We start from the raw sequence: 14,992 nt of genomic DNA on the forward strand, positions 1-14,992 counted from the left end.
TGCAAAACTAGCATGTGTGGGTGACCATTAATGAATGTCTAAGGATTTTTTATTTATTTATTTTTTTGTGTGCCTATTTTTTATCCACAGGGGATGGCTAATTTTGGATTCTGTCATCATTTATTCACTGCAATACACCACAGAAGATATTCTGAAGAATGCTGGTAACCAAACAGTTTTGGTTACCATTGTTTTCCATTGTCAATGTGACGTTTCTCAAAATATCTTCTTTTATGTTCCACAGAAGAAAAAAAAGTCATACAGTTTTGACATGAGGGTGAGTAAATGATGACAGAATTTCCATTTCTGGGTGAACTATCCTTTGTGAAAAAGAAGTACACTTCAGCATACTTTTAAAAAGAGAACTTATAATGGAATAATAGCTATACTTTAAAGGGTTAGTTATGTCAAAATTATGTCATTAATTACTCACCCTCGTGTCGTTCCAAACCCGTAAGACCTTCGTTCATCTTCGGAACACAATTTAAGATATTTTTGATGAAATCTGAGGGCTCTCTGACCCTCCCATAGACAGCAAGGTAACTACCACGTTCAAGGTCCAGAAAAGTACCAAGATGATCGACAAAGTAGTCCGTGTGACATCAGTAGTTCAACTGTAAAGTTACGAAGCTACGAGAATACGTGTGGTGGCGCTGTCAGCGCCGGCGCCGCCACACGCTCGCGTCATGGTACTGTCGTGAACGCGCGTCCACAAGTGATGCAGCAGAGACGAAAATGTGTAATAAAGTCGTTATTTTTGTTTTCTTTGCGCAAAAAAGTATTCTCATAGATTCGTAACTTTACAGTTGAACCACTGTCGTCACACGGACTACTTTGTCGATCATCCTGGTACTTTTCTGGTCCTTGAACGTGGTAGTTACATACATGGAATGTGTGACGTTCCGAAGATGAACGAAGGTCTTACGGGTTTGGAACAACACGAGGGTGAGTAATTAATGAGAGCTTTAAATATAAAGGTTCTCTTCAAAATAAAGGTTCTTCAATGTTCTTGGGTTCAGCAAAGAATTGTTTTTCACTGTAGGCCTACAGTGTTCTTGGGGTGACTGTGCATCTTTGGTTTCTCAAATGATTTGTGACACTGGACCACAAAATCAGTCTTAAGTCGCTGGGGTATATTTGTAGCAATAGCCAAAAATACATTGTATGGGTCAAATACTTTGTCGATCATCCTGGTACTTTTCTGGTCCTTGAACGTGGTAGTTACATACATGGAATGTGTGACGTTCCGAAGATGAACGAAGGTCTTACGGGTTTGGAACGACACGAGAGTGAGTAATTAATGACAGAATTTTCATTTTTGGGTGAACTAACCCTTTAAATGTGTTAAGAAACTGTCATGAAAGTGTGCTCTAAGTACACTTTTATTTTGGTAATATTATATTATCTGCAAGTAACATATTAACAGAATAACTCAATGAGATCATGTGTAGATAATATTCATTTTATTTTTAAAAAAGCAACTCATTATTTAACGTGTAAAACTAATCATTTTTAAATTTAGTTTTACATTTAAATGCTCATTTTCTAACAGAAAAGTATGTCAACACGGACAAACAAGGTGCTTACAGTGGGCCATGTGGCTCGGTGTAACACAATGTTACAATTGCCCCCGATGTTGCAGCCATGATAAAATCTCATATGCTAGCTAGCCACGCCTTTATTAGCATAGGTTGTTCATGTTAACTTTTTATCAATAACCTAGAGATAAAATATAAGTTTAAATTAGCAGTTATTGCCCCCGGTCTCCCCTACAGTTTTAATATATATATATATATATATATATATATATATATATTTAAGTCGCTGGGGTATATTTGTAGCAATAGCCAAAAATACATTGTATGGGTCAAAATTATTGATTTTTATTTTATGCCAAAAATAGCGTACAAAAAAAGTAAAGATCATGTTCCATGAAGATATTTTGTAAATTTGCACTGTAAATATATTAAAACTTAATTTTTGATTAGTAATATGCATTGCTAAGAACTTCATTTGGACAACTTTAAAGGCGATTTTCTCAGTATTTAGATTTTTTTGCACCCTCAGATTCCAGATTTTCAAATAGTTTTATCTCGGCCAGATATTGTTCTATTCTAACAAACCATACATCAATGGAAAGCTTATTTATTCAGCTTTCAGATGATGTATAAATCTCAATTTCGAAAAATTGACCCTTATGACTGGTTTTGTGGTCCATGGTCACATTTGTCTTCTGGGCTTTTTAACGCACTAGTACATAGATGCTTTCTTAAGAAATAGACAATGAAGACTATGCATTATTTGGTGTATATAACCTTGACCATTTGACCTCTGCTTTGGAAATGGTTGTCTGGTCCAGTAACAATGGCTGGGATTGGGCCAGACTGTCTAATAGCAAATGTTCATAACACCCTCCCTCTCTGACCCTGGTTTTAATGACCTCTTCTCTCCATCATCATTCAGCGTGAGAGGGCCAGTGCACATATCCTGCTTTTGTGGGACAGGAATCTCTGGAATTCTGGCCACCTCCTTTGCTTTCCCTTCTTCTTCTCCTTCTCTCTGGGTTGATACACGGCTCTCCCAAATAGTGCAAGAATTACTACTGAGCTGACCCTCCTTGTGATTCCTATGTCTGGGTATTTGCGTAAAGGGCGCCGTGTGAGATGCATACCACACACACACACACACATAGATGCACAATCACACTCACACTGTCAGAGCTGAAATCCTCCTGCTCTGTAATGTCTTTATGCATTCACACACACACACACACACACACACACCTGTTGCCCTCCTACCTGCAGATCATGTTTGCCTTCACTCCTCACTTGTCTGTCAAAGTTACTCACTCACATTTCTCACCCTCTCATATGAATTCCCATGCACCACACTGAATTCAGGAGGAGATTGGTGTGTGTAATATAATCAGTTTTAAAATCTAGTAACAGCTGATGCAAAACACCTGTTCAGTTAGTGTTTCACTGCAAGCTGAAATTTTGCTTCCATAACATCCCTTCTTGCAAAATAGTGGATAGAAAACATACAAAGTAGACATTTAGGTGTTTATTTTATTATATTTTATCTATTTGCATCTAATTATAAAACATATCTTTATCGGCTGTTTTCTCAAAATGAGGTTTTTGTTTTTTCCACAGAAATCTCCAGTAGCACTTATATACACAAAACTTGTTTTATTCCTACCTAAATTCTGAAGTTTTTTTTGTTTGGGTTTTTTTTTTACAGAGGAGGGTTTGTTCATATAACATTTGCCTGATTTATATAACATTTTGTTCCTAAAAACATGGTGAAAATGTTTTTTTTTCTGACTGATGTATTTTCTGATTTATGGAGTGATAAAAAGAGATATCCAAATCCCATCTGTAGAACCTTTTCAACTCTAACATGTCAACAAAATCAAACAAAAATGTTGAACCTGGCTTTATCCAATGTTCAGATTTATGTTCTGGAAATATATGCAAATTACTGCATTTTTAATGAGAGAATGCCTCATTTGCATATTTAAACATAACATTTCAGTTTAAAATTTTACTCTATTCACTTGTCGTGTCATTTTTTTTATGTACTAAACATTTTTTAAAAGCAGTAATGTCAGTTTTTTGTTAATCCTTAATTTTGATTGGCTGAGGGGTGTTCCAAGACAAAATATATATATATATTGAATGAGTCATTGTATCATTCACTCAACCAATTTGTTCAAAAATGATCATTTGCTCAGTAAGGAACACCATCACTGTGTTGCTTGGCAATGTTAAAGTCTGCTTCTGCTTTGACTTTGTTTGGAAATATGTGAAGGAAACATTTCAGAGAAAGTAACTGCCCATTCTGTTTCACAAAAGCAATATCACTGTGTAAAACTATATAAGGCCATAATCTCAGGTGTTGTTTTCAGCAGGATTTTGCTGTTACTCTTGATTAAATATCACAGCCTCTCAGATTTATTGCATAAATCATCTATTCATCTATATGAAAATGTGATTACATCAAAGACTGTTGTGACAGTAGAAAGGACAGAACTGTATAATCTATTCATTTGTGTTTATTGCATTATGATATATTGTGTCTATTTACAGCTACTTTTATATTTTGACATTGATTTAATAGGTAACAGCCATAACTGTTAAAACTATTTATATATGGTTAGAGAAAAATAAAGCCTATAAAGATATACAGACTTAAATATAAAGGTTCCAAAAGGGGGTTTTCACAGTGATGCCATAGAAGAACCATTTTCGGCTCTACAAAGAACCTTTCAGTGAACAGTTCTTAAACGAACCATTTTTCTCTTAAAAATCTAAAGAAACTTTTTCTGCAAAAGCACCTTTTGTGCAATGGAAAGCATCCATGGGTGTTAAACGTTCTTTATGGAAACAAAGATGCCGATAAAGAACCTGTATTTTTAAGAGTGCACAATTGAGGATTGCTCAGATAATATATTCTTGGAAGAATCTGAAAAAAAAAATACTTGAGTTCATTTTGAAACCTTTGATTTTTTTAAAGGCAGACTTTGATATCTTCACAAATCTGAGCACAGTTTGAGACATTGTTGAGATGTCTTCTTAAACTCTATGGGAGACGTGAGATTACTAGGATTTATTTCTCGGGAGAAAAATCTGAAAAGCACAAAACTTACTGCAAGTCTCCATTTGCTCTCTGTTTAATCTCATTCTTGCTTTGGAGGCTATTCCTAACACTTTTGATTAAATAAAAGCATATATTATTATTTAAAAATATACATCACTCATATTTGAATCAAAACTTGAATCAGGTGTTAAATCAGGCGTGTCATTCCAATAAAAATCAGAAGGAATGGTGTTGAAGTGACTGCCTGAAAGTTGTTATATGAGTTATATGAAAGCAGTCTCTGGAGGTCAGACACTGCGGAGATCTTACTCTCTTCCAGGGTTTCATAACACAAACCTGAGGCCCAACGGAGAGCTCTTCCTGCAGCTGAATAGAAAACACTTTTCATGTCCCTACAAGATGACAACAATGAGAATGTTTTGATTTTCCTACAAAAACACGGGAACCTGTGTGAACGGCCGGAGTTTCCTGAATGTAGCCGCTGGTAGGAAACGGTTAGAGGAAGTGAGAAAGTGCAACAGGAAGCGCTCGGTGTGCGAGGATACTAGAAGTGTGTTTCGTGTATGAGTGGGAAGCGTGTGTGAGAGCTGAATTGTTTATGGGGATTTTCCTTTGCATCTTCTTCAGGACTTCCCATTCAAACAGAAAACGGCTGGAGTTCCCTTCTCAATTGTTCCACTATTATGACAATGTTTTTAAGCTCTCCCGGGCGGCTTTCGTAACACATAACAAACAGCCAATTAAACCGTGTGGTCAGGTGAACACCCTGCTTGAGCGCGTTTGTTAGCTCTGTATTAAGTGTCTGGGTGGTTTTGTTTCATTTAACTGTCGTTTGTAATCCACACTACTGAGATCTCCAGTCTCATTTTGCAGTTTTGCATTCACACCCTGCTCCCTAGAGCTCCAGCAACACAAATAATAAGGGATCCCCTCATTATGAAGACACACTCCCACTGCTCCGACCATGCTGATGTCAGAGACGTCTCTCTCTCTCTCTCTCTCTCTCGTGTGCTCGCTCTATAAGGTGACCTGCCTCTTTGGAAATGCTCTGTAAAACTGACAAGGCATCTGTGTTTGAGTCTTGCTATACCTTTAGCTTAGTAACTAGTCTGACTGATGCATTTTGTAACTGGACTAGCTTTGGAACATTTGCCCTCTGAGTTCTTTGGAGTCATTTAGAATAAAAGTGGATAAACCTGCTTTTGCACTGGGGATTTGTACTTTTTTTTTTTTTTAAACTTTGGTATTCATTTTTTGGAAAGCTTGGAAATGTATTCTGGAAGGAATCAGAGGACTCTGGCTGTTATTTGCACCGTATTGATGTTTGTTGTATGCCCAGCTGAAATAGAGGTGAGTAGATTGGAGCCAGTATGTTGCACACATGTAACTTAGACATTGCAGAAGAAATCTGTTGAAGGCTGTGTAGGACAATTTTTTCCCCTCCTTCCTTACAAACCGGCTATTGTTGTTGTACTCTGATACTTCCTTATGTGAATTCATTTCTATTTATTAAGGATAAAACATTTTGAAATGATGGAAGCAGATATTTGTTAGATTTCAGCTCAAGTAATTTGATCTATTCTATTTCAGACGTTCTGAAAACTGATTGAGTGTGTGCAAAAAAAAAAACCCAAAAAATGTTGTTTCCTTGACATATGAAGATAAAAACGTTGTGTTTTCATGTGGTAAAAGCTAAATTGTACATGATTGAATTTATTTTTAATTTATAAAAATATACTTTTAAAAAATGTTGAAAGTCAAAATATACACTTCTGTTCAAAAGTTTGGTGTCAAAAAGACATGAAATGAATACTTTTAATCAGCAAGGATGTATTAAATTGATGGAAAGTGACAGTAAAAACAGTAATGTATCTATTTCAAATAAATGCTGTTCTTTTGAAGTTTCTGTTCCTAAGAGAATTTTGAAAAAATGTATCACAAGCACAACTATTTTCAACATTGATAATAATAATAAATGTTTCTTGAGCAGCCTATTAGAATGATTTCAGAAGGATCATGAAGACTGGAGTAATGATGCTGAAAATTCAGCTTTGCATCACAGAAATAAATTACATTTTAAAATATATTCAACTAGAAAAGAGTTATTTTGAATTGTAATAATATTTCATTTCTTACTGCATTTTGGATCAAACAAATGTGAGCATAATCCTTGGTGAGCATAAGACACTTTTATTCAAAATCATTATTTAAATATTTTTATTTATATGTGTATGAAATACATTTATTTTTAATCCGTTTTTATTTTTTTTATTTGAACATTTTACTTTAATATTTTAATTTTATAAACATGACCTTTTGAGCATAGATTGCATCAAGAAAGTATTTGTTTATGGGGATCACATCAGGTAGAAATAGCTTCTAATGGTAGCAACGGCACAGTTGATCTTACAGTGTATATTTATGATTCGATTTACAGTCACATTTCAAACACAGACACCTAAGTGAGTGTATTATATAAACACAGCCGAACCCACTCATACAAACTTACAAAAACATTGGCCTAACAACTCCTACGCTGTCATCTCTGTGAAAGCCTTTCATTTCTGACTGCTGGCCTTATGTAATGAAGTGAAGGGCTGAAGCTGTGTGCTCGTCTCTCTGCTGTTCCCGCAGGCGTCCAGAGGCTCTTCCCGTCCCTGCTCCTGCCCCCCGTCTCCACCCTCCTGTCCACTCGGAGTGAGCTGGGTGCTGGATGAGTGTGGCTGCTGTAAGGTGTGTGCCCAACAGTTCAACCAGGACTGTGGCCCTGACCGACCCTGTGACCACATCAAGGGCCTGCGCTGCCACCTAGGGGCCGGAGGGGACCCTCGGCGTGGTCTCTGCAGAGGTAAGAAAAACACATCGCTGAAACAGATAACATTAATGAGTGTTAGTGGATGACTAGAACTTTTCTGTTCCCTTCAATTATTTTAATTGTGTCTTTTTTTTTCTTTTGATTTACATCTTTTTAATTTTTTTAAGTTTTAAAGGAAAACTATAGGGTACCTTCTCTATAATAAATATATAAGAAATTATATAAGAATGTTATATCATTATTTACATTTACATTTAGTCATTTAGCAAACGCTTTTATCCAAAGCGACTTACAAATGAGGACAATAAAAGATTATATAATCTATAAATTATATTAAAATCAGGCAATTTTCACTTTCTCTGTAATTTGACCTGAGAAGATAAAAAAAAATAATAATAATTTGGTACATGTTTGAACAATTTGTAATAAATAAATATATAAATAAATAGCAAAGAATCACTGCTCCCAATACTGATGTCATGTGAAACATTGTAGAGAAAACCTATTCTAAAATATACATATAAAATCTGTATATATAGTTGCCAGCGCAGCAGTGAAAAATTACAAATGTTATAATTTGAAAATTATTTAAAGAATTTTAAATAAGAAACTATTTATTTCTTAATTCGATCAGCTGACTTGCTGTTAGTTCAAGGACTTTGCTAGTTTTACTCCAGAAATGTGTAACGTGTCCTTGTTACAAGTTACATTTATTTACCATAATAATAAAAGTAAATGATGCATAATTAGAAGCAGGATGCCTTCCATATAATAAGTTTATAAGAAATAATTTGAAAACATGTATATATTATATTATATAAATGTAAAATCATAATATAAATGCTATACATTTATAATACATTTACAATATATGATAAAATTAGGAAATTTTCACTTTCACTGCAATTTTAACCTAAAAATAGAACATTTCATTTTGTTTTTGATTGTTTTATATATATATATATATACATACATACATACATACATATAATGTGTGTGTATGCAAAAGCAATAGTTGAAAACTACAAATGAAGTAAATTGTTTATAAGAAGCTATTTATTTATTTTTTTATAAACCCAAACTTAATCGTCTGCCTGCTAACTTCTTGTTATTCCAAAGCCTTTGCAAGTTTTACTCCAACAATGGGTAACAATTTATTTTAATGTGTCCTTGTTACAAGTTACAAGCATTTACTATATTAATAACACAATAATTATGTGTAATTACAAGCAACTAACACTAATCCAAGCACTAATCCTACAGTAAATGAATGTTTTAATTAATATTAGTCCGACCCAGTATGACCCAAAAAAGATTAGAATATTTGTTAGATTATTTTTATATGTCTGGATTCCAGCATGTTAAATATTAAGCACAGAGTTGTTACATCCCAGGCTCTTGACTACAGAAATGCGTGATGTTTATTGTGTGCATGTCTCAGCTGAGGCTCAGGGCCGTCCGTGTGAGTTTGCTGGTGGTGTGTATCAGCACGGAGAGGATTTCCAGCCCAGCTGTCAGCACCAGTGCAGCTGTATGGATGGTGTGGTGGGCTGTATGCCGCTGTGTCCACACAACATCCCTCTGCCCTGCAGACACTGTGCCAACCCTCGTCTGGAGACGCCGCCGGGACGCTGCTGTGAGGAGTGGCTGTGTGACGATGATAACAGCATCAGGGAAGACCCACCGGACCCCCGTCCCCATCACATCCCATCCAACCACATTAGCAAACTCTCACAGAGCTCTAACAGCATCCTGTTCAGGAGAGGCTCCTTTCAAGGTATTTATTCGCCGTTTGTAACAGTGCTATTTCAATAATATTGAGATACTATCATCACTTTTATGAATATTTTGAATAGGTTTTTTTTAATACATATATTTTACATTTTTATATATATTTTCTGTTTTTTTAATAGTAATTGTTGGTGTTTTTGCCATAAGTTCGAAATTATATACTGTGTGTATATATATATATATATATGAAAATGAGAAATGTTGCCTTGGCAAGTTGATGAAAAAAATATACGTTTTTTATTTATTTATAATTTTTGAGTTTAGCTGATTGTTGAGTTTACTCAGTTTACAGTTTTACACCCAGGGAATAATTTCACACAACATAAATAACAGAAAAAAAAAACAATACAAAATATATATATATAAAATACTAACTTTTTAAAATACTTTCACAAAATTAAAAATGTATCTAACCTAAATGAAACCCCAAAGTATATATGTATATATATATATATATATATATATATATATATACATATATATATATATATATATATATATATATACATTTATATATACACATTTGTTTATAATTAGTTATAATATTAACTTACTAGTTACATAGTTCAAATGAGTTTTTAACCATTTTAAATGAGACTTGGGGTTGGGCTCATTTGACTTGGACCAGTATGCAACTGCCTAGCAACCACCCAGAACACCCTAGTAACCACCAGAATGCCCTAGCAACCTGTGAAATGTGTCCTGTGAAACCTTTGTGTTCTCATTTACCCTGCAGAGTGGGCGTCCTTGCCTGTGACTCCGGTTCCCTTCCCATCATCCGAATGTTTCCCACAGACCACCGACTGGTCCGAATGTTCTGCTTCCTGCGGGTTTGGCATCTCGAGTCGTGTGACTAATAGTAATGCACAGTGCAAGCTTGTTAGAGAGACTCGCCTTTGCCAGATCAGAGAGTGTGACATCACTCCAGCTATGAAGGTGAGATGCTGTAGTGAAATGAACGGGTTACACTTTATTTCAATAGTCAACTTTAGACATTCTACTAACTATAAGTAACTTTGCAACTCTATGTTAACTAACACTCATTAATTTGCAACTACATGTCTACTAACTCTCATTAGAGTGTAGAGTGTTAGTAAAGTTACTTATAGTCAGTAGAATGTGTGTTGGAGACCATCAAAATAAAGTGTTATCTTACATTAAGCAGACAGTCTACTAGTACTCCAATGACTGCTAGTTGACATGTAGTTGCAAAGTTACTTATAGCTAGTAGAATGTCTAAAGTGGACCATCACTTATAGTCAGTAGAATGTGTGTTGGGGACCATCAAAATAAAGTGTTATCTTACATTAAGCAGACAGTCTACTAGTACTCCAATGACTACTAGTTGACATGTAGTTGCAAAGTTACTTATAGCTAGTAGAATGTCTAAAGTGGACCATCAAAATAAAGTGTTAGCACTGAGTATACATACAATCATAAGTACATAAACCCATATACTGTGAGTTCATTCATATGCCAGTGTACAAAAATAAAAAAGCTGACAAGACAGACTTTTAGCATTTATATGCATTTTAAATTTGTTGTATATTTTGCAAGGAAAATTGACCAAAAATATGGTCCATTTTCACTCACTGTTCATGAGTGTAACACAATTAAAAGTAACGCGAGTTATGTAATCAGATAACTTTTTTCCAAGTAACTAGTAAAGTAACACATTACTTTTAAATTTACAATGAAATATCTGAGTTACTTTTTCAAATAAGTAGCGCAAGTTACTTTGTTTTCCCATTTATATTTACTGACAGCTCTCCTTACCCCGTGTTGAGAGAAATTGGGAATGAGGTGCAGAGGCACTTCCTTCAGACGGAGGCTTATTAATTTCACTTATGGTGTGAAAGGGCCTTTACAGTTGCAAAAAATATAACATGCTTTTTTTCTTTTTGTTACTAAAAACAAATAATCAAGTCCAGCCCAGGTGACAAAAAGTAACTCAAAAGTAACGTAATGCATTACTTTCCATAAAAAGTAACTAAGTAACACAATTAGTTACTTTTTTATGGAGTAACGCAATATTGTAACGCAGTACTTTCCCCAACATTGATTGCTTTTATGCAACAATTCAATAAACAAAAAGTTAATATTGAGTAGCTTGTGATTCAGATAAAATTTGGCCAGTTACTTCATGTATTTCTCTATTGTTCCAGAAGAAGCCAAAGGCTCAAGCTTATCACTCATATGAATGATTTCTTGTTGCTTTTTTATGTCATGTAGAAAGGAAAGAAGTGCAGGCAAGCGGTGAGGTCTCGAGAACCGGAGCAGATCACGTTCGCTGGCTGCTCTACGGCTCGCCACTACCGGCCTCGTATGTGTGGCTCGTGTGTGGATGGCAGGTGCTGTCAGCCGTCCTCATCCCGCACGGTGCGTCTGCGCTTCCGCTGCCCAGATGGGGAGAACATCACACGTAACGTCATGTGGATCCAGCGCTGCCGCTGCAGCCAGAGCTTCTGCAGGGTTCAGAGAGAGCGATCCTCACCCATCGTCAGCCTTCACAACGACATACACACCTTCTCTCACTGAACACACACAACGCGCCATCACTCCATAATGGCTAAAACTCACTTCTCACACTTAAAGGACGTTCCTGTTTCAGGCAAGTCTCCTGAACTATAGAATGGTAAACTGTTCTAGACTTGTATATAGTTTTTGCACTTTAAGTGTTTCTCCTTTGCTTTGACCTGCAGGCTCTGAATCTCATGAAAGCATGTCCAGGTCACATTTCTTGAGGATTTGTGAGAAGGCATTGTTTACTGTTGTTAGCTTTCATGTTACTTTTATTTATTCTGTTATTTTTAGATTTGAAGTATTTTATAGTGTCTTTAAGGATAAGTGATTTATTTGCTGTCAGATGAATGATTTCCTGTCACTCGATGGGTAACTGCACTAATGAGGGTGATGAGATTATGTTACAGATGTTATGTAGGCCTATATCATTGAGTTACCTGATCAAGGATGACTAGTCTAGAGACTTGCTTTGTCTTTTGTACAGTGTACAGGCTTCACTATAGGTGGAGTGACTCTTTGAGACTGCTTCATTTTTCGGGGCATGCTTTAAATTCTAGACGCTCTCTTGTATAGGAGTGAATGACTATTTGTATAGCTAAGGAAAAATTTCCAGGAAAAATGTATGTAACTGACTGATTCTTACTTTGACAGAATGTTCTCAACTTCAAACATCTTAGGGGGCCACAGGATGACTTCTATTAAGTTATACTAAATTAAGTTAATTAAAATGTAAAAATTAAAATTACATAACTTTTTAAATTCCACCCCCTGAACAACTGTTGTCTTATTAAGGAACATGCAAAAACTAGATGATTAAATGTTGATGACATTCTTTGATGTTGACCTTTAGGTTTTATTGCCAGACAGACAGAAAGAAAGTCAAATGAAGACAGGAAAACAAATCAAATATCATTTTATACCACTTCAGACACAATTAAACCCCCAAGAAACCATATCAAACCAGTTCAGTCCCCAATAAACCTCTTTAGACCCAATTATACTTAATAAAATCACTGAGAATTGCAAACTGCTAGCAAGTTTCTAATAGTTAGCATTTCTTAATAAGTGATGTTAGCATGATCCTTATTTCTTAAGTGTTGCTAGGTGATGTTAGCATGTTCCTTGGTGTTATTAGAATGATTTAACGTGTTTGCTAGACGTAACTGACAAGTTTCAAAAGCTAGCATGTTTTAGCACATTGCTAGCATTTTTCTAGCATGTTTTATCATGCTCATAATATGTTGCATAACATAGTATGTTTTGACAAGTTGCTAAAATGTTCCTAAAAGTGTGGTCCTATTAGAGAAATGACAATGAAATTGTGGCAAAAAAGGTCTGTCTACTTTCTAGTGTAGTGATGCTTAATGCACAGCTAACACAAGTCACAAGACACTTTCAAATCAAGCCGTTTCTGTTGGTCATCATGACAAATCCACATGACCAACTTGAACCTGTTCCAAAATCTGCGAAATCTCTTGCCCTCATGTGTAACTCGTGGTTGTGTGGATTCCTATTGAAATGATTTTGCCAGTGAAAATGAGCTGAAAACAGTAAGTCACATTAGCAAAATACCATGGTTAAATTATGGTTAATAGTGCAGCAAAATCATGGTTAATTTGTGGTTACCATGGCTATAGTAACCATGTTTTTTTAGTTTTATTTTTAGTAAAACCATGGTTAATTTTCATAAGGGATTTTCGATTGTTGCTAGCATAGTTAACTTAGCATACTTCTAGCATGTTGTTAGCACACTGCTAGCATGTTCTTCACATATCTTAGCATGTTGCTAGCATGTTTTAGCCAGGTTTTAAACACACTGTTAATTTTAGTATGCTTTTAGCATGTTTACTACATTGCTAGCATGTTCTAGCGTGTTCTTAGCACACTGTTAACATACCCTGGTGAAAAAAAAAACAGCATATGATGGTTAGGTATGTTTTGAAGCATGACTGCTGGTTTGAGCTGGTTTAAGCTGGTCCTTAGCTGGTTTAAGCTGGTCATATGCTGGTCATAAGCAGCTTGGGACCAGCTTAGGACCAGCACATGACCATCTTAAACCAGCTTAAACCAGCTAAGGACCACCTTAAACCAGCAGCCATGCTTCAAAACATACCTTTTTCACCAGGGTGTACAGTGCAGGGCAAGGTTTTCAGTGAATATTGCTTATATTTCTCTTCATCTGAAGATTTTGATGCTTTTTGTTGACAATGTGACTCTTGAGTAAATAATGACAGGACTTTCAGTTGTGTTGGACTATCCTTTTAAACTTCTACTGAGAGAAAGAGACAAAGAGAGAGAGAATGACCATCAGCTGAGGTCTCAGCACACGTTCTTGGCTTTGCAGTACAAACATCACAGCCGGCTCTCAAATTCCACATTCTCATCTGCCAGTCTGTTCTTCCTCCATATATCCACATACACATAGCCCTCGATCAGCTCTTTATGCAGTTTAGAGGATCACTAAAACCCAAACCACAATCACAGTAAGTCTGAAATGCTTGCACATTTTTGTAAGTCACAATTTTTGATTGATTGTTTTTATGAAATACAGTTAAAGGTTCATAAAACTGCTTACCATTGCAAGGGACATGACAAGCAAATGTCATCACTGACGTAAAACGTGCCTGTTTCTGAGATATTTGCTCTATAAGGGCCTCACATGTCCCCAAAAGACTGTTCAACTTGTTTGCCAAGTCGGAGTAATTGATCTAGTTCAGTTGTGTGCGGGCTGCTCTTAGAAGCCTTTGTAAACTTTAAGACATGTCCCTTGACAACAAAAATCTCCCAACAAAGAGAAAAGACTCCATAGTTGTACAATAGTACAAAATAGCAGTGGATGGAGCTTTGGGTTTAAACGTGTCATGTGACACAGTAAAGTATTCATACATCAGCAGACACTTTCCATGAATAGGTAACAAAATAGCACTTGAATCTTTTAAAAATTCAGAGAAAGGAGATGCTTAACCTTCAGAAAGTGTTGTTTGTTCACTCCAGGTGGTCAAACGAAATTGTTTTTGAGCTGTTTTCTTTTCTTTTCATGTCAGTATTATTATTAGTTTATGTTTATATTTTATATTTACAACCTGGTGTCACAGTTTTACAGAACGTTCCATTTAAAAAATAAAAATGTTTATGGCAAATATGGGACACACAGAACTTGGGACCAGCATTGTTATTAATAACTAAAACTATTTATAAAATAGTTTTTTGTTAATTGAAATAAAGCTGAAATAAAATTATATATATATATATATAAATATA

At 35.5% G+C, this 14,992-nt stretch overlaps 1 protein-coding gene across 1 annotated transcript; it reads left to right on the plus strand.

Moving 5' to 3' along the window:
• Positions 1 to 5,681: 5,681 nt before the first annotated feature.
• Positions 5,682 to 12,327, plus strand: LOC107678465 (protein CYR61-like). The gene is made up of 5 exons (XM_016473738.1): positions 5,682 to 5,952; positions 7,237 to 7,450; positions 8,859 to 9,194; positions 9,945 to 10,144; positions 11,441 to 12,327. Exons 1-5 carry the CDS (start codon positions 5,872 to 5,874, stop codon positions 11,744 to 11,746), a joined length of 1,137 nt encoding a protein of 378 aa, XP_016329224.1. The 5' UTR covers positions 5,682 to 5,871; the 3' UTR covers positions 11,747 to 12,327.
• The last annotated feature ends 2,665 nt before the right edge of the window (positions 12,328 to 14,992 follow it).

Source organism: Sinocyclocheilus anshuiensis, unplaced genomic scaffold, assembly GCF_001515605.1.
Source record: "Sinocyclocheilus anshuiensis isolate Anshui unplaced genomic scaffold, SAMN03320099.WGS_v1.1 scaffold112, whole genome shotgun sequence".
Classification (NCBI taxonomy): domain Eukaryota; kingdom Metazoa; phylum Chordata; class Actinopteri; order Cypriniformes; family Cyprinidae; genus Sinocyclocheilus; species Sinocyclocheilus anshuiensis.

Bases quoted from the DNA above. Each gene is read 5' to 3' on its own strand.
- LOC107678465 (XM_016473738.1), top strand. From the start codon at position 5,872: ATGTATTCTGGAAGGAATCAGAGGACTCTGGCTGTTATTTGCACCGTA. The intron at 9,195-9,944 runs GTATTTATTCGC...TTTACCCTGCAG, and splicing joins CAGGAGAGGCTCCTTTCAAG to AGTGGGCGTCCTTGCCTGTG. The intron at 10,145-11,440 runs GTGAGATGCTGT...TATGTCATGTAG, and splicing joins ACATCACTCCAGCTATGAAG to AAAGGAAAGAAGTGCAGGCA.